This window comes from Odontesthes bonariensis, chromosome 3 (assembly GCF_027942865.1).
Source record: "Odontesthes bonariensis isolate fOdoBon6 chromosome 3, fOdoBon6.hap1, whole genome shotgun sequence".
NCBI classification, from domain to species: domain Eukaryota; kingdom Metazoa; phylum Chordata; class Actinopteri; order Atheriniformes; family Atherinopsidae; genus Odontesthes; species Odontesthes bonariensis.
Window position 1 is genome coordinate 4984450 of NC_134508.1, and position 21539 is coordinate 5005988.

At 40.1% G+C, this 21539-nt stretch overlaps 1 protein-coding gene across 1 annotated transcript in view; it reads left to right on the forward strand.

Moving 5' to 3' along the window:
• LOC142376667 (integrin alpha-5-like) overlaps nucleotides 1-21539 on the forward strand; it is a 76721-nt gene that overhangs the window by 12483 nt on the left and 42699 nt on the right. Inside the window, exons 2-17 of the mRNA XM_075460120.1 lie at nucleotides 2507-2631; nucleotides 4626-4726; nucleotides 6994-7117; nucleotides 7279-7340; nucleotides 7518-7563; nucleotides 8121-8246; nucleotides 9672-9716; nucleotides 9922-9965; nucleotides 10118-10174; nucleotides 12775-12827; nucleotides 13844-14052; nucleotides 15182-15373; nucleotides 15458-15503; nucleotides 15583-15696; nucleotides 18611-18666; nucleotides 19574-19731. Of these exons, the coding sequence (XP_075316235.1) occupies nucleotides 2507-2631; nucleotides 4626-4726; nucleotides 6994-7117; nucleotides 7279-7340; nucleotides 7518-7563; nucleotides 8121-8246; nucleotides 9672-9716; nucleotides 9922-9965; nucleotides 10118-10174; nucleotides 12775-12827; nucleotides 13844-14052; nucleotides 15182-15373; nucleotides 15458-15503; nucleotides 15583-15696; nucleotides 18611-18666; nucleotides 19574-19731 (1558 nt within the window). The remainder of the gene's footprint in view (nucleotides 1-2506; nucleotides 2632-4625; nucleotides 4727-6993; nucleotides 7118-7278; nucleotides 7341-7517; nucleotides 7564-8120; nucleotides 8247-9671; nucleotides 9717-9921; nucleotides 9966-10117; nucleotides 10175-12774; nucleotides 12828-13843; nucleotides 14053-15181; nucleotides 15374-15457; nucleotides 15504-15582; nucleotides 15697-18610; nucleotides 18667-19573; nucleotides 19732-21539) is intronic.

Below are 21539 nucleotides of genomic sequence, written 5' to 3' on the forward strand. Positions count from 1 at the left end.
CCTTGCTTCTTGCTTGGTGGAGTCACACTATCCATTTGCCTTTTTCTAACTTTGTTAAATGATCATATTCCAATTGTGCTTTAAACACATGATAAGCCTTGTATTTTATTTTCTGACATCAAGTATGTTGGTTGGTGTATTCTGGATTAGAGCAGTCCGCCTCTGTCTTTGAACTGAGACTACTTGTGCATGTTGACTCGATGGAATTCCTCTGATGTAGTCCTAGGCTAACTTTTTTCTCATGGGAGAAAGGGAAGGGCGGTCACCTGTCTTGAGTGTTTGTAAGTTCAGTGCTTTAAAGTTGAAATAATATTAGTCTGATTTGTTAGTTTCATTTAACAAATCACGGGAAACCTCCACCTTGACAGCTTAATTCCACGCGCTCGCATCTCAAACATCATTTTAACGGGCATCAACACCCTGTATCTCAGTGCTGCCGATGTTTTGGACTATGCGCGAGCTGCCTGCGAACATGCGAAACGCCCGCTGGTGGTACAGTCCATTGAAGGGGTGTTCCAAAACGCATTTTATTTGGTTATTCATAGTACACATTGAAAAATACTAAGGAACAAGACATTTTCAACACCTGATTTTAATAATAGATCAATTTTTTCAGTACCCCCCAAAAGTGTAATTTAGTCCCATTTGGGGGGTATCAAGTCTCAATCGGGGGGGTCAGACCCCCCCGGTACCCCCCGTAATTCGAACACTGATTAAAACCAGTTCCATATCTGGACTAACTATAAAGCAACAGTAGGAGACATTTGATGCAGTTTTGTTCTTTTGAAATGATTCATATATGTTTACCCCTCCATATCTGAGTTCCTAGTTATTATCACCCCAGTTCTCAAGTCTTTACATCGGCTCCCGGTCAGATACAGAATAGATTTTAAAGTTCTGCTACTCGTCTACAAATCACAGAATGGTTTAGGTCCAGAACACATGAATGACATGCTGGTAGAGTATAAACCCAGCAGAGCTCTGAGATCTGCTGACTCAGGTCAGATAGTGGAGCCCAGAGTTCAAACTGGACCCGGTGAAGCAGCTTTTAGCTGTTATGCTGCACACAACTGGAACAAACTACCAGCAGAACTGAAATCAGCCCCAACTGGAAGCACTTTTAAATCCAGGTTAAAAAAATTTATCTTTCCGTGTGCTTATGGTTGAGTTTATATTTTTCTTTTTCCACTCTTCTTTGATAGCTTTTCAATAGGGATGGGAATTGATAAGATTTTTACGATTCCAATTCCATTTTCGATTCTGATTAACGATTCGGTTCTTTATCGGTTCCCTTATCGATTCTCATTTGGAGAAAAAGGACAACAAACCGGTCAATCAGCATCAACTTTGTTTAGTTTAGAAGTAACACGAGTCATGACCTCACAAACCCAACAACGGTGAGGTCCACATTGGTCTATCCTGGCCTGGGTAATTTAACTCTTCCTGCTCTGGTGAAAGGAGAAGCTGGAGGTAGAGGTGAACTGGGGGTAGTACCACCAGCCTCTGGCTCTGAGCCAGTCAGGCTCTGTCTCTCATGATTTCATCTAAATGTAATGCCTGAGAAGGCATTCATTTAACCTTAACCGTTACTAACAGCAGCTTTTACAATGAGGCAAATGGCGCTAACATGATAGGCAGTGTTTGTTAGTTAGTTAGTTACCTGCAGTGTTAGCCGAGGACATGCTAACGTTGCTAACGTTGCTGGGTTCAGATTCACCGACGTTAATCATTCATTCATAGTTATTGCATGTTGGTAGTATTTCCTCCCTTTGGTGAAATATTCACTTTGCAAGTTGCCCTGTTGTCGTCTTTTTTAGGGATGTGTAATCAAACTTTGGAGCGTTTGTAGCGCTTGGGCGCCATGTTTACTGTTGGCTGCTGGCTGCGCTGGACTCGCCACACAACGTTGCGTGGTGACGTCATTCGTGCCCACTGGAATGGATAAGGGAATTGTTTGCAAAATCGCCAAACGATTCCAAGGAATTGAAACACTGGGAACCGGTTCTCAACAAGAACCGGTTTTCGATTCCCATCCCTACTTTTAACTGTGTTTTAATTTTTAAATTCTTTAAATTGCTTGTTTTTATGCTGCTTTATGCTGTTCTTTTAAATGCCTTGTCTTTATGTAAAGCACATCGAGTTGCCTGCTGTATGAAATCCGCTATATAAATAAAGATGCCTTGCCTATGCTCAGCTGAGCTTAGCAAAACATTGCTTCCTATTGCAGCTTAATGTTTAATAGACCGAGTTATAGTAGTTATCATCCAACTCACTGGCAACAAGCAAACACGTATATATTCTTACAAATATAATTTACATCCAGGGGAAAATCAAGAATCTAAAATTCCCTGGCCCCACAGTTATCATTCCTCCCCTTATTACCCTTTTCACTTTCTGGTCAAACTTTTTCCCAAGACAGTTTAGATATGTATGATTGAGCTCCAAACTGTTTGATCTCTTTGCGTTTCGGATTTTTTACGTCTTTGTTTACCTTTCTGCCATCTAGTATCAGTGTTTTGATCGGCGCTCCGAAGGCCAACACCAGCCAGCCCGACATCACCGAAGGAGGAGCCGTGTACTCGTGTCCCTGGAGCCAGACTAACTGCAGCGTTATCGACTTTGACAAGCAAGGTAGGGTGTCCCGTTAAATCTGAATTCACCGTCGGTTTCTTTGTACCCACGCTGACAAAAAAACGTCATCTTTTAAAGCACTGAAGAAGACACTCTTTCATTAGAATGGCAGCAGTAGTTTGAAAGTCAGATTGTTCCAAGAGCGCTGTGAAACAGTGGAGAGAGGCTATATAGTAAAGTCTCATCTGTCCCTACCCAACCATAAAAGTGGCAGAGGGGGGCTTCAGGTAGCATCCTGAGTTAAGCACCTCAGTGCGTGACCCTGAGGTCAGAAGTGCGGCTGCTGCCATCGTATTAAAACCAGCCCTTTTATGTCTCTCCTGAGGATTAATGGTGGTTAAGTCCTTTTTCCCTGCGACCCCACCCACGGCGAAGGCCTCCCATTTCGGGACATGAACTCTTGAGTGCAGAGTTTTCGCAGAGCTTTGATTTTCTGCTGCACTCTGGGCCACGTGCTGCGAGCGCCCTTAAATCAGCGCCGAGCCACGATGGAGACAAGAGCCCCAGAGGACGTGGGCTGCCCCCGACCCGGCCAGGAAAAATAATCGTCTCCATCAGAAACGCAGGAAGCGATAAGGACCACCGTTTGACGATCACAGGGTGTAGCTTATCGCCGGCGGTTGCGCTCAGATATCGAGTTGCAGTTTACACAGAGCGAGAGCTGCGACTGTGCAAAGCTCTGCATACATAAACACACACCCACAGAGTGTTTACTAACACAAACCGCCTCAGAAACTCGATGCGTCGCCGGAGCATGTAAAACTACACGCTTTAACGTTTGCTCACACACAAATAGAGTCTCACATCTCTCACAGCCAGCTCCAGGATTCACGGCGTGTTCGAGGACGCGGGCCATTAACCAAACAGGCACACTTCGTTTAATGTAAACAGTTCAAAGCTTACAGTTCCAGCCACATTTTAAGTATGATTTACATTCATTAGTGCTTACATTGAAGCAGAAGCAAACCTTTTTATTCCCACTCTATACATCCAAATCTTGTCTCGACTTAGACCGCTGCTATTTCTCCAATTCATTTTTTCAGTAGAATATTCTTAAAAAGAAGAACTTTAGGACCAATGCTACATGTTACATATTCTGTTAATGATTGCGAAGAAAATGATTACAGTTAATTGGAAGCAGCCACAAAAGCTCAATGGATACAAAAGATTGAGCAGATACATACTATGGAAAACATGACTGCTATTTTACAGTTTAAAATACCACTATTCATAAGAAGATGGGCCCCGGTCATTCTGGGACTGAAATTAGGTTAAAACCTTAAATGTAATGTTGCAATTTTATATCATGCTTGTACTTTGACCCTGTATAATCAAGTGATGTATAACATTTAATGACAAGGTGACCTTTTTGTTTGTCTGTTTTGTTTTGTTATCTCAGTTTTTGTAATTGGTTTTGTTCTTATTTGTCTTCCTGTGTATTTTTTAATTGAATGTGTGTCTGTGTTTGTATTACCTGCAAGTTTGATAAAGGCAATAAAGTAAAAAAAGAAAAAAAGAAGAACTGTATGGTGGTTAAAATGTTGCTGAAGTTGCAACACACACACATCCCGGCGCTCCACCCCCCCGTCTGTTATCACTCTGTCAGTGCTGCCAGGACCTCTTGTTAAAACAGATCCCGTCAATGAAGTACAGCCGTTTGGGTTCCTGTAACAACAAGCTCCAAGTCCCTTTGAGCTCTTTTATGTCAGCCATAGCATGCAGGATGGATTCAAACAGCAGAGCCCTGGAACAAGGCCATAAAGTAACCATGTAAAAAAGCTGAGAGCGTACGGGGCCTTGACAGCAACAAGAATCAAACACGGAGATCCGAGTTCCAAAGCAGCTTCTGACATCATTGGAGTTCTCTCCAGGTCCCACTTCCTGTGAACTCAAATGTTCTGTAACAGGAAATAGTTCTAGTTGTAAATGCAATGCATGCTGGTATGTGGAAGTGCACCACTGAATAAAGTTTTTTCTCTATTGTAATTTTACAGGTGACCGATATTTTTATATAAACGATGTGAACTCTCAAGTTGAGTTCAAGTCCCATCAGTGGTTTGGAGCTACGGTGCGTTCCCATGGTAACAGCATCCTGGTAAGAGCAGTTATGGTATAGTTTATACAGTCTGATTGCATACTGTCAGATTACATGCTATGTGAAATGTTGATCCAGTTTAACTGTTGTTTGCATATAAGATGAATTCAATACAGCGTTTCGCCTCCTTTTGTGATCATTTAAAGTGCTTTACAGAACATTTGACAGAATTAGAAATTTGAAAATGTGAAACAAAAATAGCTCCAATACTGCACTGGAAAAAATGCCCCTCCACAAATAAGTAAGAAAAACAACAAATACAAGACGTTTTTGCTTGAAATAAGCAAAAAAATCTGCCAATGGAACGAGTGAAAATCGGTTTGTCAAGATTTCTTGAAATAAGATGTGATATTTGGGAAAAAATGATCTTGAAATTAGCTTAAAAACCTCTTCAAATGTCAAAAAAAGCTTGTATTATATGATATGTGACTCAAAACAATTTGTTTTCAAGACTTTTTCATTTAACAAGATATTCCAGATGTATTGTCTTCAAACAAGTCCCTATATCTGGCTGAAATGGTACTTGTTAGGCAGTTGTGTCTTATATTAAGTGTAATGAGATATTTTGACTAGAAATGAAACAAATATACTTGGTAAAACTTAAAAAGATTTTTTCCAGTGTGCGGATGAAAATACTTTTTTACAAAAGCTTCATCACTTGTCTGATTGGCTCCAGAATCAGACATCCTAAAGTCATCCTCAGCATGTACAATATGCTGCAATGTCCTTCTAAATCTGCATTTAGACGTGTTAGCATGAGCAAAATCTTATGAAACTGAGCTTCTTAAACTAAACAGACAGAAAATGAGTTTGGGGATCAACTCATTCTTGCATGTATACAGTCAATTACATTCTGATGGGCCTAGGCACTCTGTACATGCTCCAAAGTTCAATCTTTTTTGTAAAAAACAGCAAAGTATAAGGCTTCATTAATAGGCTACAGCCAAATTCCCAATAAAGCTGATCTTATTCACATATTTCACATGTTTCTTTGGTTAGGCGGCATGGCAAGTTTATTTGTACAGCACAATTCAACTACAAGGCGATTCAAAGTGCTTTACAGAGACATTAAAACAGTAGAAATAAAAGCATGATTTAAATTCAAACAAAAAAGAAAGAAATAAGAACAATAGACAGAATCAGATAAAATCAGTGGTTAAAATGTGATTAAGTTTTGAAACTCAAGCTTCTACGATGGAGTATTGCATTCACTCAAAAATAAAAAAAATTCCCAGGTTATCATAATTATGAGATATTTTCTCATAATTACGAGATAAGATCTCAAAATTATGAGATAAAGATGAGATACTATCTCGTAATTTTGAGATCTTATCTTATCTTAGTTAGTACAATACTCCACCGTAGTGTACTGACTAACTACTAAGCCAGCCTGGATGCATTTCAAATGCATGAATCTGTAGCCATGCAACACACCATATTGGTTTAGTTGCTCTTGCACGAAGAGCACAACTTCCAGCAGGTCAGATTGGGCTTTCCTCCTGTACAACCCCAACGATTTCAGTCGCCTTCGTAGCGTTGACATGCTTATTTTAATCCCATCCATCCTGAGAAATGCTAATATTTCCCAAAGCCTCATGCCAAGAAGGAAATAAAAACAAATTCCACGAGAGACGTCCATTATTGTCTTGCAAATCAGTCAGACACTAGTCGAACTAAAGCGGCTGAGTCTATTAGCGGACATATCATCTCATGCAGAGAGTTATCTCATAATTACGAGATACTATCTCGTAATTTTGAGATCTTATCTTGTAATTATGAGATAACGTGGTGAATTTTTTATTATTAAGTAAATGCAATACTCCATCGTAGCTTCAGATTTGGAAGAACCTTTTTTTTAAATTATAAATCACTCCATTAAGACTCAAGGTAGCATAAATTATTTCCAGACTGTTGCCCTGCTCTAATAAAATTCTGGTTTTGTAACAGCTCATTCCCACAAAATCTCCATTCCAGTAACTTAAAGACAATATATACAGTGAATGTGGCTATAATTACATGTACCATGACCAGAGAAAGTTAGAAGCAGTGTTGCAGAGTCGGACTAACTCGATTCAGAGAGTAATTCAATCAACTGACCAACAGCTGACTGAGCTTTGCATGAAGATAGACCGACTTTTACAAGAATAGAAGTATTTTCTACAGCCGAGTTCAGTTCCCATGAGGACTATATGCTCTGCTCGGTTTCAGAACTCTAAGCTTGAGACGCAGTTTTTGTTCCTTAGCACTTCTCTTTTCCTTCTCACCAGGCTTGTGCTCCCAGGTATTACTGGAGGACAGAACACGACACACCCTTTTCCGATATAACAGGAACCTGCTACCTCTCTGTTGACAACCTCAAAACGTTTGTGGAGTATGCCCCATGCCGGACAGGTGAGCTACTGCAATAATAGCCAACCTTCGGGGGGTTTAAAGCTGCATTAAAGGTAGATATACACAGCCACAAACAAGCTAGTATGGTCAACGTTTAGGTGTTTTTCATGAAGCAAATGATTTAACGGCGCTTCCTGTGTTTTGGTGTTTGGTCACTGCAGAAAGACACGGACCTGCTGGACAGGGCTATTGTCAGGGGGGATTTAGTGCTGAATTCACCAAGGTACGAGACATATTTGTTGGAAATTTGCTAAATTTGACATCATCACACAGTCAGTGTGTGTCTGTTTTGGCTGATGTAAGCAGTGTGCGTTACTGCTTGGATCTTACACTAGTTTGGTTGAAACTGGTGACACGCAGATGTCTCAGCTCTGGCTACTGTTGTGTGTGTGCGTTGCAGGATGGGAGGGTTGTGCTTGGAGGACCAGGCAGCTTTTACTGGCAAGGTGAGCTCACAGGAGTGTGAATCTGCGTGGACTTTGGGAGCACACTGGAAAAAATGCCCCTCCAAATATAAGTAAAAAAACAAAAACAAATACAAGATGTTTTTGCTTGAAATGAGCAAAAAAATCTGCCATTGGAACTAGTGAAAATCGGCTTGTCAAGATTTCTTGAAATAAGATGTGATATTTGGGACTTTTGAGATAAAAGTGATCTTGAAATTAGCTTAAAAACCTCTTCAAATGTAAAAAAAAAAAGCTTGTTTCATATGATATGTGACTCAAAACAATTTGTTTTCAAGACTTTTTCATTTAACAAGATATTCCAGATGTATTGTCTTCAAACAAGTCCCTATATCTGGCTGAAATAGTACTTGTTAGGCAGTTATGTCTGATATTAAGTGTAATGAGATATTTTGACTAGAAATGAGACAAATATACTTGGTAAGACTTTGATTTTTTCCAGTGCATTTCATGCCTTTGACTTTCCAATAATGACTCCCAAAGTTTTTTTTGCCTCTGTCAGATGTCTTTTAACCCACAGATGTGTATCCACCCTGCAGGTCAGCTGATCTCAGCCACCACAGAGGAGATTGTAAAGGCCTACTATCCCTCCTACTTCCTGCTGTCGGTTACTGGGCAGATTCAGACCCAACAGGTTCAGGGGAGCTATGATGACAGTTACTTGGGTGAGGAAATAAAATGAATCAAACAGAACAATTGATAACGAATATCACCGGATTGCTATCCGAGGAGACCCCACCCTCACGTCGGTCAACCTTTCCCCCACAAAAAACAGAGAAAGATGTCAGATTTTTACTGTTTATCTCTAGTCTCATCACATGACTCAGGGTACTGCATGACATAAGCGAATGGGCCAATTTCCAATGAACACACAGAGTTCAGTCATGCTCCCGGGGAGATTCTCTACTCTTATGATTAACATTGTAGAAAGCAAACAGGGTTTATTTCACAAAAACAAAAGTTTAAACAAATAGCGCGGCTGAGCCGGAACACAAAAAAAACCTAAACTGTGGAATAAATACAAAACAAAACAAAAGACTTGACATAACATGGAAAAAAAAAAAACACTCCTCACGACCCCATTGCACCCACTAAAATAGAATGTTTGGAAAAAAAACGAAATATTTTAGTCCATTGTAGAGGGTGTAGCAAGAGGAAATGTCTGACCAATAGAAGTAGAGTTACTTCTATTGGATTCTGACACGCCAATCAACCGTCAGCCCCCCTCCCCCCTCCGCGTTCACAGACTCGTTCATGTGTTTTGAAGGCGTGGTTTCGAGGGGTGGGCTGAAGGGAGAGGCAAGGTTGTGTATTTTCAAAAATATAGCTTGCAGGAACCGTTTTTCCAAGATCTCAGACCCCACCTTTAACTTGGAAGTGGGGTCGTGGCATGGCATGAGGGATATTGACGGGTAGGATCTCGCAAAAACAATGAGGAAACTAAATACTGACTGAGTGCAGCTGAGGGGAAAAACTCAGGTGAAGTGAATGAAGGTGATGGCAGAGCAACAGAAACTGTGGGGAAAACATGGCTGAACTAAATACCGGACCTGGACTAGAAAACTAAGGCATGAGGGAAAACTAAAACATGGCAAAACTAAACATGGACTTAAAAACTAAGACATGATTAACACATAAAACACCAAACTAAAAACATGGGGAGAAATCCCATGGGCGTGACACTGCTGAGCACCATTGTTTTCAAGAAGCAGTTCCCCATTGGATTCTCCATGCAGAGATGTATTTTAGAAAGTTTAAACTGTATGCTGCGAGTCTCTCAGCATTTACACAAAAAGCTAAACATCATAGTGTGGTATTATAATGATTGATGGCTGTAGTGAAGTTACCTTAACCTAGTCCTGTCCCGACTTTAGTCTGCTTTCATATCGTCATGTTATACAGTCTCATTATGTTGTCAACATGTGATTACCAGTGTCTCATCATTTTTAATTCAGACTGTATGCTGACAGTCTTTCTATTTTGTGCATTCAAAGGGCATTCAGAATGCTTTTAATGCAGCCACCAATTCCTGGTTCTGCTGTTTTCCCCGCTCTCTCCCGCTCTGTCCCTCCTCTCCATCTATCCTGCAGGTTACTCTGTGGCTGGTGGCGAGTTCAGTGGGGATGGTGAGGAAGGTGAGGGTCATATTTACAGTACAGAGAGCCCAAAATGCTTGGCTGAGTGCAGGGTTTGCTGCTCAGTCTCGACACACGTGTTTATGTTGTATACGGAAAGGGATTATTAAGTTTTTCAGGAAGCAAGAGCATTTAGAAACCCAAAGAATAAAAAAAAGGAAAAAAATGAACTATGTTTTTTTGCCCCTTGCTTTTCTTTTTGCAGATTTCATCACGGGAGTTCCCAAAGGACTCATGCTGTATGGTTTAGTAAGGAGTTCCTTTGGTTTTTGAAATATACACGGTGTATTCACAGCTGCATGTTCATGATTGAGCTCCAGTTGAATAACCCGGTATTATGATGCGTTTTGGCTTTGTTTGGCACTATTTACAATTAACAGCAACTCTTGCCTGTGTTGCAGGTGTCCATATTAAATGGAAAAGATCTGAAGTCTCTGCTGAACCTAACAGGGGAGCAGGTATGTACACATCTGGCAGGGGATTTCTGTATTTTCACATGTGGGTACACACTTAAAGTGCAAAGGAGCCCTGAAGATGAAGGAATTTGCCCTCCGGGGAGGGGGGCTATATTAGGGTCAAAGGTCCAGCTTACAGTGAACACCGTTCAAGGTTTCTAAAAGCTTCAGATCAATCCCAGAAACAGCAGACACTAAGATGGTGTTGATGTTTTCACTCTATGGTTTCAGCATGTGCTTTTTAAATGGGAAGCAGTCAGAGAGGTAGTGTTGGTGTGGGAGGCTTCAGCTCTGAAACCACATTTCTTAAAATAAAAGCCAGACATGAATCACTCTGCAACCTAAATGTCACCTGCTCGGTTTAACGGGCAGATTTGTTTTTGGAAATTTCCTCATGACCAAATAGTTACTCATAACTGCTGTGCATTTATAGAATGAAGTGCCTTCTACTGACCCCCACTTTAACTTCCTGAGGAGAGGGAAGATCTTATTATGCGATGCACAGTCTGCTGTAGCTGCTTTGAAACTCCATATGAAATCAAAGTGTTGTTTACATGTTTTAGTATGTGTTATATGTCACTAAGTGGATTTTTTTTGGTATCCTTCATGTGGATGTTCTTCTGTCATTTGCCTATCGATAAGAAAATTGATTCATTTTGCACTCAAGATCATAAACTGCTTTGCATTCCATTACAACGTGGGAACGCTGTGCAAAATGTAAATAAAAGCAGAATGCATTTGCAATTCTCATAGGCCAATGTTGAAAGCCAGACATTTTACATTTTCATTAAAAATATAAGCTCATCTTGAATTTGAGAGCAGCAGAATAGAATAGAATAGAATAGAAAAATACTTTATTTATCCCCCAAGGGGGGAAATTCAAATTCGTCAAGTAGCTCAACATTTTTTTAAATATTTACAATGATTGAATTAACAACAGTAAAACAACAATAATAATTCTACTACTAACTAAATAATAATAAATGACTAAATGGCAAAATAAACAAAAATCAATCAATCAATTTGAGAAGAAAAAGGCTTAGAAAAACGTTGGGACATCTGGGAACTGAGGAGACCAGTTGCTGGGAGTTCGAATGTTGTCCCATTCTTTTCTGATATAGGAAACTGAGCTCCTCAACAGTCCTGGGTCTTCTTTGTCATGTTATGCTTTTCATTATTAACCAAATTACGTCATTTGGTGAAAGGTCTGGAGTCTAGCAACTGAACTCTTCTACTATGACACCATCTCTGTGCATATTGTAAGAACATGTGACCAGGCACCCATGGGAAAGCATACTGGGTGTTTGTCAGAGTGTGTATTTGTGTGTTCCACGTGGGAGGTCATTAGCTCAAAGGTGTCAGGCTCGGGGTGGGAGGCGTTGGGTAAACTGTTAAGGCATAGTGAGACTGATCTGAGGTAAACCTAAGGCTAATTGACACTCTGCTCTCTGTGGGTGAATGCTGGTACCTCTGTGGGTGATTGGTCTTTGCTGTCAAAGTCAGCTGCAAAAACATGCCCAAGGATCTTTGTTCAGGAGGCCCTGTTTGTCTGGCAAATTAAACAAGTTTGTCATTGCCTTCAGATCAAGGCATAGACACTGTATCTGACATCTTTTGCCAAATTATCTTACTCTGGTGGTATCACACAGTTGTAAAATATTATAGCACATTTAGTGAGCTGGGCTGTTCTGGTTGTTTGGGAGATGAGGATTTTTTCAGAAACATGATAGCTAGTATCAAAGAATATTTCAGTTAATGAATTTGTCATACACTTAAATGGTGCTTTAGTTGTATACCATGTGTACGTTAAACGTGTAAAACATAATATTAAATTCGAAAATAATGATGTTTTAATGTTTTAGTGCTCCAAGGTTGCCTTTGTAGTGTCTGTTAGCATAGTTAGCATTGTTAGTGAGTGCAGGAAGGTAAATTTAAAGCTACTCTGACATATTTTTAAAGCTAATAGGCCAAACGTGTTAGCGTGCAGTTAATCACTCCCACATCTAGCAAACATAACAATCTTAAATTCAGGCAGATGTTCACTCTGCTTTTAGTTGACTTCTGGCCCCAACTATACCAAACGTATCCAAGGACATTTAGCTGCTAATGTTAAAGCTAGCTCTTTGACTAGCATTTGACTCATTAGCAGTGGCTGCTAACTTCTAGATAAGACCAGCTTGGCAGTAATTTTCTGTGTGGTACAAATACTACCACTTTAGTTATTAGATAGAGGATCATTAGTTCCTAGCATTAAATAATTTGTAGGCTATCTCTGACACAACTCTAAACACTGAAGTTGCATTGTGGGTTTATTGGATGCAACAATTGAGGAACCAAAGAAATCTAATTATCGAGGGTTTATCATGAAAATTCATTGGTAAGCTCTATATTAGTTTGAGTCTGCAAAAACCTCTGAGACCCTGAGTTCAACTCAAGCTTACAGAAGCTCTAACTCTGAGCTCCATCAAAAGGGAGAAAACCGAGACTCTAGGGGATTGTGAGATTGAGGGGACAGAAGATGAAAAGGACGAAAAGAAAGAAAGGGATCTGTGCGCCATGGTGTGATTACAGGCTAACTGGGTCTTGTTTGTAATGCGTTCCAGATGGGGTCCTACTTTGGCTATGCAGTGGCAGTGACCGACATCAACAATGACGGGTAAGTAAAGAGAGTTATGGTGACGCAGAAAATAGTGACACAGAGATGAAATGGTTGGATTGAGAGCAGAGGGAGGATATGCAAGTTAGAAGGTACATTTTGGAGGGTTCCTACGTCTTCAGCTCAATGCGTCATGAAAGTTTCCCTCCTTCTGAACTCCCACCCACAATTTCATTCTATTTGTGAAGTTCTCCTTTTGCTATTTTCACTTCCTCCAATCGTGGTTCAGTCACAATCAGTATTTCTTTCTTTCTTTACAAATTTCAGTTTGACCCTTACAATTAATATTTATTTATAAGACAATCACCCCGTATGTCTCTGTTATTACTCTAGTTCAGCGATACTCACTATTTTTTTTTTCACAAGAGCTACATTGGCTAAAATCCAGGGCAGAGCCACTTTTACAGCAACATACTAAAGTCCCCTTTTGCAAATATGCATTTCTACATATAAAACATCCCACAAAAAAAGAAACAACACAGCCAATACATTTTCAATTCAGACCACATTTACCTTAATACTGGGATGAGCTGAAGCTGGCCTGCATGTCCTTGACTTTCTTCATGTTGTATTTGTAGTTTGTTGTTGTAATCATAGTGAGACATTCAGGATGAGCATGGTTTTTGTGCTGGTTTTTCCCCTTTTTTAATTAAAAACGATCCATTGTGCCTGCATCTCGCACTGGCTAAAGGAGCTAGCGTGCTCTGCGGTCAGTGTGAGGTGGTTTAAGCGGGCTGCGTTGCCAGGTTTAACAGAGCCCCCTTTAGGAAACGCCATTAAGCCTTAAGTAATACTTAATAAAAATACTTAATACTGTGCAGTATTCGCTGTATGTTATTTGAAAAAATGTATTGTTACCATATTGTTATAAGCTACTGTGCGAGTGCGAGCCGCCAACTAAAGCTTGAGGAGCCGCGCAATGAGTATCTCTGCTCTAGTTGTTCCTTTTCTTGCCCTGTCCTCTCCCGCTTTCTTGATTCTTATTTTTCATTCCCTGACTTTGCTGCTGTCTACAGTATGGATGACCTGGCAGTGGGAGCTCCACTGTTTATGCGTAGAGGGTCTGACGGGCGTCTGGAGGAGCTCGGTAAGGTGTACGTGTACCTGCAGAGGGGCCCACTCCTGCTGGAGCCAGGCCGGTCCCACCTCCTTGGTCTTCAAGCCTTTGGTCGATTTGGCTCCTCTCTGGCTCCTCTTGGTGATGTCAACCAGGATGGATTCAATGGTACATGTACACCATATGCCAGTGATACTCACTATTTATTTCACAAGAGCCACATTGGCAGAGCAAAATCCAGGGCAGAGCCACTTTTACAGCAACATACTAAAGTCCCCTTTTGCAAATATGCATTTCTACATATAAAACATCCCACAAAAAAAGAAACAACACAGCCAATACATTTTCAATTCAGACCACATTTACCTTAATACTGGGATGAGCGGAAGCTGGCGTGCATGTCCTTGACTTTCTTCATGTTGTATTTGTAGTTTGTTGTTGTAATCATAGTGAGACATTCAGGATGAGCATGGTTTTTGTGCTGGTTTTTGCCCTTTTTCAATTAAAAACCGATCCATTGTGCCTGCATCTCGAGCTGGCTAAAGGAGCTAGTGTGCTCTGCGGTCAAGTGTGAGGTGGTTTAAGCGGGCTGCGTTGCCAGGTTTAACAGAGCCCCCTTTAGGAAACACCATTAAGCCTTAATTAATACTTAATAAAAATACTTAATTCTACAAAAACCCAAACTTAATAAAACATACTTAATACTGTGCAGTGTTCGCTGTGTGTTATTTGAAAAAAATGTATTGTTATTGTTACCATATTGTTATAAGCTACTATGCGAGTGTGAGCCGCCAATTAGAGCTTGAGGAGCCGCGCAATGAGTGTCTCTGGTCTATACTATTCGTTTTAGACAGACTGATTATAAAGAAGGATGACAAAACCTCTCGTGAAGTGAAGTCGAAATACCTCATTAGCTCTTATTGTTTGGTTGCTGGATAGGCCTTCCACCACTGCTCCAGGTGCACCTATTTTATCCCACATCTAGTTTCTAGTCATAATTAGTACATAATCGTATTACACTGACATACTGTATGTGGACATCTTTTCCAAGTAAGTTTGTTTTTGATTAGTAATTCCATGCTATAGGATGGAAAGTAAAAAGTGAAAGAAAAACAGAAAAAAAAAGACCACAAGTCAGTATCCTCTGACCTATGTAAAACCACTGTGTGCAGTACCCATCTGCACTGATCAAATATATCATCAGAATGCTGCACACTGGTTAGATACTCTGTATATAACCCAGTCTACAGTGAAAATGAGGGAGAATCATTTTGCTGTGTGTTGCTGTTTACGACAGACATGGCTGTCGGCTGTCCCTACGGAGGAGACGACCAGCAGGGGTTGGTTTTCATCTATAACGGCCACTCTGAAGGACTGAAGGATGTTCCTACTCAGACTCTCTCTGGTCAATGGGCTTCCAGCTCTTTCCCAGCCAGCTTTGGCTTTGCTCTGCGAGGCAACAGGGATCTTGATCAGAACGGGTATCCAGGTATGAGAGAAAATGCTCCACATCTGTCGACTCTTCGTATTCTTCTTTGATATCTTCATTTCATTTTCTTTCTCTCCTTTGCAGATCTGGTTGTTGGTGCTTTCGGGGCAGACAAAGCTGTGTTATACAGGTACGCTTGACCACTTAGCAGATTTGCCGCGAAAAATAAAGGCCACTCTTCTGATTCTTTTTCCCGTGTCGTCAATTAGAGCTCGGCCAATAGTGAGCGCCAGCGCATCTCTCACAGTGCAGCCGACCATGTTCAACCAGGAGGAGCAGACTTGTTTGCTGACCACTGGGGATGAAATCGCTTCCGTGTCTTGGTGTGGATATTTTCCTTTAATATGTTTTGCTTCACGTGTTCTTAGGAACATCATAAACTGTTTTGTCCAACATACCTTACTGGCTCTGTAGCAGAAATGTTTAAAAGCAGCTCGAGAGCTGTCTGAGAATAACAGAACAAGGAAAGTTTTGCAAATGTGATGTAAAACACGTGTTCTTTATTTCACGAAAATGTCAAATGACTTCACGCTTGCCAGTTTTCTTTTCCACGATGCTCTGGGCTACACACTCAGTATTCTTGGGTCAAGTAGGAAAAAAAAAGCTAAATTTACCCAGCTTTCAATCTCAATGGAGCTCTTACCACAAGTTCAGTTTAACCCTGAAATTAAATATGGAAAATTTTTACTTTGCGCCAAGGCATTTGCCAAACTAGCTGGCATCTTAATATCAGCCTGGTACGTTAATACAGTATAAGTCTTATTTTGGTGCCTGCTGGCGTTTTCACTGCCTGGAAAAAGAAGCAGGGAGCAGAGGAGGAGGTGGGACAAAGGTAGTGAAAAGGGATTGGAAAAGGATTGTCAACAAAAAGCCTTACTGAGGATCAGGTGTTCCCTTCATTTATGCACATTAAACTCAAACGAAATTTTCTTTCTGCAGAATTCAGTCCAGGGCTGTGTTCGAAACCGCATACTCATCGATCAGACAGTATGCAGAGCGTTTACCCACAATGCATTTCGCTCCTGCCCGAGCCGAAATCAGCCGGCCTGAAGCTGATTTCTCTTAAGCTCTAAACTCTGTAAACTTTAGCAACATTTGAAACATTTTCAGGTGAGAAAGTAGTCGTTTAGATCCCCAACGTGTTGAAAATCTGACAAAATACCGGCTATTTACAATTTTGTTCCCACGAATTCGGCGCTACTAAAGCTAGCCGCAGTGAGCAACGCACTTCCGGTTATTTTCACAAAACAAAATACCCGTTGCCTTTTATCATAGGGAAAGCCATTACCATACAATTGGTGCTTTTGTTTTGAAAACAGGAAGTGAACCTACCCTCGTTGTAGCTAGCTTGAAACTGCCGTTTTGACAGGAAATGACGATCGGCGACGTCACGTTACGTTGCATCTTGGGTAGTTTGAGTATGAGTAGTAACCTCATGATGCATACCAACATTTCAGAGAATCTAGTATGCATCCGGGAACTTAAAAAAAGTTAAAGTTAGTAGGAGTAGTAGGCGGTTTCGAACACAGCCCAGGACATACTGACGTTTTACATCCGTCTTACAGATAGTGTGGTACCTCACAAATTATGGCAGTCAGCTCTGACCACTGTTACAAACATATTGTCATTCAGTTGCCTATATGGTGATGTGCTGTAAGATGTCTGCCACATTCTGCTCTACAGAATGTCCCAGAGAAAGCTTTCCGTTTCAACAAATTGAAAGCAGTACGTTTGAACATTTCTGTGTGCCTTTGAGTTAAGTCACCAGTAAAAGCTGAAAAAGTATTTAGTTTTCATGCTGAACATTTCCAACAGACAGGAACCCAGAGAAAATGGACCGTTGCTACTTTCCTATTACCGTAGCTTAGTTTTGGATATGCTAATGTAGTATTTAGTAGAGTATCCAATATCAAGAGAATTCTTCTAACTGTAGTAGATCAATGTATATCACACAAAACCTGAACAAGAACCCGGTCCAAGAACAAACCTCCGCTGATCCTCCAGAATTACGTTCACTAACACTTTAACTGAGGCTTTTTGCTTTTCTCTGTTGATCTGGAACATTCAGGCCTGAAAATAGTTGCCGAAAAACTGTGATTACCATAAATGTTTGGACAGTTGTGTCAGGACTGAACACAGACAGCAGCGTTAATGGCTAACCCTATATGGAAGGAGAAATATAAAGTGACCTGAAAACACTACAGACTGAGGTGAGATGGAGGATGGGCAAAGACAGGACAGACCACAGACAGTCGGGTCACATTGAAACACCCTCTGTGGTATGAATAACAACATCTCTGCAGCGGTGCACACACATCAACACAAAACATGTTCAAACACTTCCGAACCAAAAGCCTGCTCAGTGCAAAAACTACTCTATACTCCACACATGTAAGTTGCTTTGGATAAAAGTGCCCTCTAAACCAATGTAATTTAATAAACACATACGGGGAAGTTGTGTTTCTCATGTCTGAGTCATCGCAGCTTCATGTATGCTGCAATGATGAATAGCTCATCCCATTCTCTGGGGTTGATAGAAGGTCTTGTAAACTCTTGAACCCTTTAGCTGTTGAGACATCATGACAAAGCAAATGAAAGGCATCCTGGTATTCTCTATCTGCTCTTTATTGGAATACAGTGCTCTGCCACTACACACAAGTATTTCTATATGGATAAATAATTTCTTATTTAATATAATAATAATAATATTATAATAATATATATATAATTATATATTATAAATTATATAATATTATTTTAATTATATAATATATTACTTATTATTAATTTATAATAATAATAATACATTTTATTTATAGAATAGATGAGAAAAATACTTTATTTATCCTCCAATGGGGGAAATTCAAATTCGTCAAGTAGGTTAACATTTTTTTTAAATATTTACAATAAACGCACTTTACATTTACAATAAAATCTCAAAGTGCTAAATTATTATATAATGTATTATAATATATTATAAAATAATAACAATAATATATAAATATATTTAATATACAATATATAATTTCATTATTTCTCCAAGCACATGAGAAATAATGAAACAGCTGATAATTGCATTGAATTAATTTGAAATAAGAAAGATATAAATGAAATCCAAATGGATTTGTGCCCTCCATCAGAGCTAACGCGTCTCATCATGAATGCATCACGTGTTAAGTTTTCTTCTGTTTTTATATATTTTATGTACACATCATTTTTTGTCTGTTAAATCTTCAGCGTCAGCATCAGTTTCTGCCTGCTGGCTAATGGAAGGCACCTCCCCACTCATCTAGGTAAGGCATGCACACACACACACACGCACACAGATGGTCCCCATTGCCTTGCTTTCATTGTGCAGCCACAAGTATGCTGGACCTCTCTGTGGTCAATTTGGCAGTTAAGATAAAGATAAAAGAACAATGGTATAAATAAGGGGTAACTTGGTGCTCTCCGGCAGTTTAGAGAAGTGTGTGTGTGTGTGTGTGTGTGTGTGTTTATTTAGAGTGCGGGGGTGCGCATTGTCTGTGTTCTCTGCATCGTCTTTGTCATGTGGTCTGCAGTAATGCTTTCTGTGTGTCTGTGTACAGAACAGATAGAAAAAACTGAAAACAAAGGCTTTTTTTTACCATAATAATGATTACCATCGTGCATGTGTGCATTTACATGCAGCGAGGAAAGCTTATGTCAGTGAAAATATCTGTTTGTGTGGGGACGCATACATTGTGAGTAACAGAGGCATGCAGATGCACACACTGGAAAAAATAAGTCAGAAAACAACAAATACAAGACATTTTTGCTTGAAAAAAGCAAAAAAAAAATCTGCCAATGGAACTAGTGAAAATCGGCTTGTCAAGATTTCTTGAAATAAGATGTGATATTTGGGACTTTTGAGATAAAAGTGATCTTGAAATTAGCTTAAAAACCTTTTTTTTTTTTGCTTGTTTCATATGAAATATGACTCAAAACAATTTGTTTAAGACTTTTTCACTTAACAAGATATTCCAGATGCATTGTCTTCAAACAAGTCCCTATATCTGGCTGAAATGGTACTTGTTAGGCAGTTGTGTCTTATATCAAGTGTAATGAGATATTTGGACTAGAAATGAGACAAATATACTTGGTAAGACTTTGACTTTTTTCCAGTGCAGAGGACGAACATATTGACCTTTTTCTTGCCTTGTGTGCGTCCTCACCTTCCAGGCTTTGTGGTGGAGGTGCAGCTGGACAGTGTGAAGCAGAGCCAGAAGGAGTTTATCAGGAGGACTTTGTTCCTGGAGAGCCAGCGGCCCAGTCTGGTGAAAACCTTTAACCTCACCAACGGGGAGAGCTTGTGCCATGAGTGCAAGATCTATCTGCGGGTAAGTCACACCAGCCATGTTTTCAATGAACCATCAGCATGATAAAAAAAAAAAAAACTGTTTATGCCGTGTTTCTATCGGGTAGATTTGCAAAAGAAAGTAGCAAATAATACATTTTTAAAAGACATTATTAGTCTCAAAGTATCATTTGGCCTCTGCCGTCTTGATATTTGAACAGCAGGATGGAGTTGGACAGTGATCACTCAAAGCCGATTGGACAAATTTCAGACAAGTTTTTTTTAAGGTCTATTTGTCAGGGTAGGGTGGTGGTGAGCCAGATTCAAAAACTAAACTGTGACAAAACAAATAACTTGACATGGCATGGCATGGAATAAATACTTAGCTTGATACATGGGGTCGTGGCATGGCATGAGGGGGTCAAAATCAGGAGTCGTGGAATGTAGGTATGGTAAGGAAATCACAAAATGACAGGGGAGACTGGAAACTAAATAGGGACCTGGGAGTGATTGGTGAATGAGTGCAGCTGATGGGGAAAACACAGGTGAAGTGAGTGAAAAACAATGGCAAAACCTAACTAAGGCCCCATTTACACGATATTTCCCTGTGGTTTGGCCTCTCTTTTACACCAAAACCCCGTTTTTATCACAGAAAACGATTATTTCTAAAACCTCCGGCCAAAGTGGAGATAACGCCGGTTATGTGTTGCCGTGTCAACTGGGAGAAACGGCGTTTTAGGTTCTTAAACGTCACATTATGCGCCAGAAAATGCTTAACGTCATGCGAGCGCCTTGTGTTTACAGTTTGTTTGGCTACTGATCAGGATTATCATGGATGATGTTAAAGTTCAACTCATTTTTACGTTTGTGGCCTCATTGCATTTGCCACCCCAAACCTGCTCGCACAGTTCAAAGTAGAGGAGCACCACTCTTCCGTGGCCGCTCCTGCGTCCAGTATCCACTGACTGTCTATATTTCCCTCTTATTGCCTTCAGTTTTGTTGTGATATTTGCTCGCGTTATCTCCTCCTTCACATGAGGAAAGTCCTCGATTCTGAGGATTTTGATTGGCTTGCATGGCTTTATTCCTTTCCCTACACTGCCGCCAACAGGTTTGGCACAGTTATTATGGCGCTTGACGGCGTATTTATGCGGGTTGATGTAAATGACAAGTTTTTTGAAAACGATGTTGTGTGCACGATGTTAATATTGAAAACGGAGGGGGGGGATATTCGTTTCTCTAAATACCCGGCTATGTGTAAGTGTGGCCTAAACATGAACTCAAAAACCAAGACCTAAAACATGATAAAACACAAAACTAAAACATAGGAAAAGTCACGTGGGCGTGACACTATTGAATTATGGAATCATTATAAAAATGATCAAAAGGACCGCCTTTTGAGTCACTGTGGTGGTGTCATTAGCTAGATTCTGGAGGAGTAAATCTAGCTAATGACACCACAGTGACTCACTGAAAAAAACAACATGTTGATTTTGTGTTTCATGAGGGAAAGTTGACATTTAGTGAATGGGATTCTGTTAGAGTGAGATGACTCAGAGCCATTACCTGCAGGTCATCTTTCATACTCCACTCCTCCTCATTGGCTTCACTTTCAACGAGGGACTATTTTATTTTTTTAATAGTTTTTGGTCCTGACACGCGTCCAACCGCAGAAGGCAAGGCAAGGCAATTTTATTTATAGAGCACAATTCATACACAAGGCAATTCAAAGTGCTTCTCAGCTACATAGAATCACAAGAAGGCAATAAAATCATTAAAAAAATATATATATATATAAAAAATAAATAAATAAAAATAAATAAATTATAATAATTAAAAAAATAAAAATAA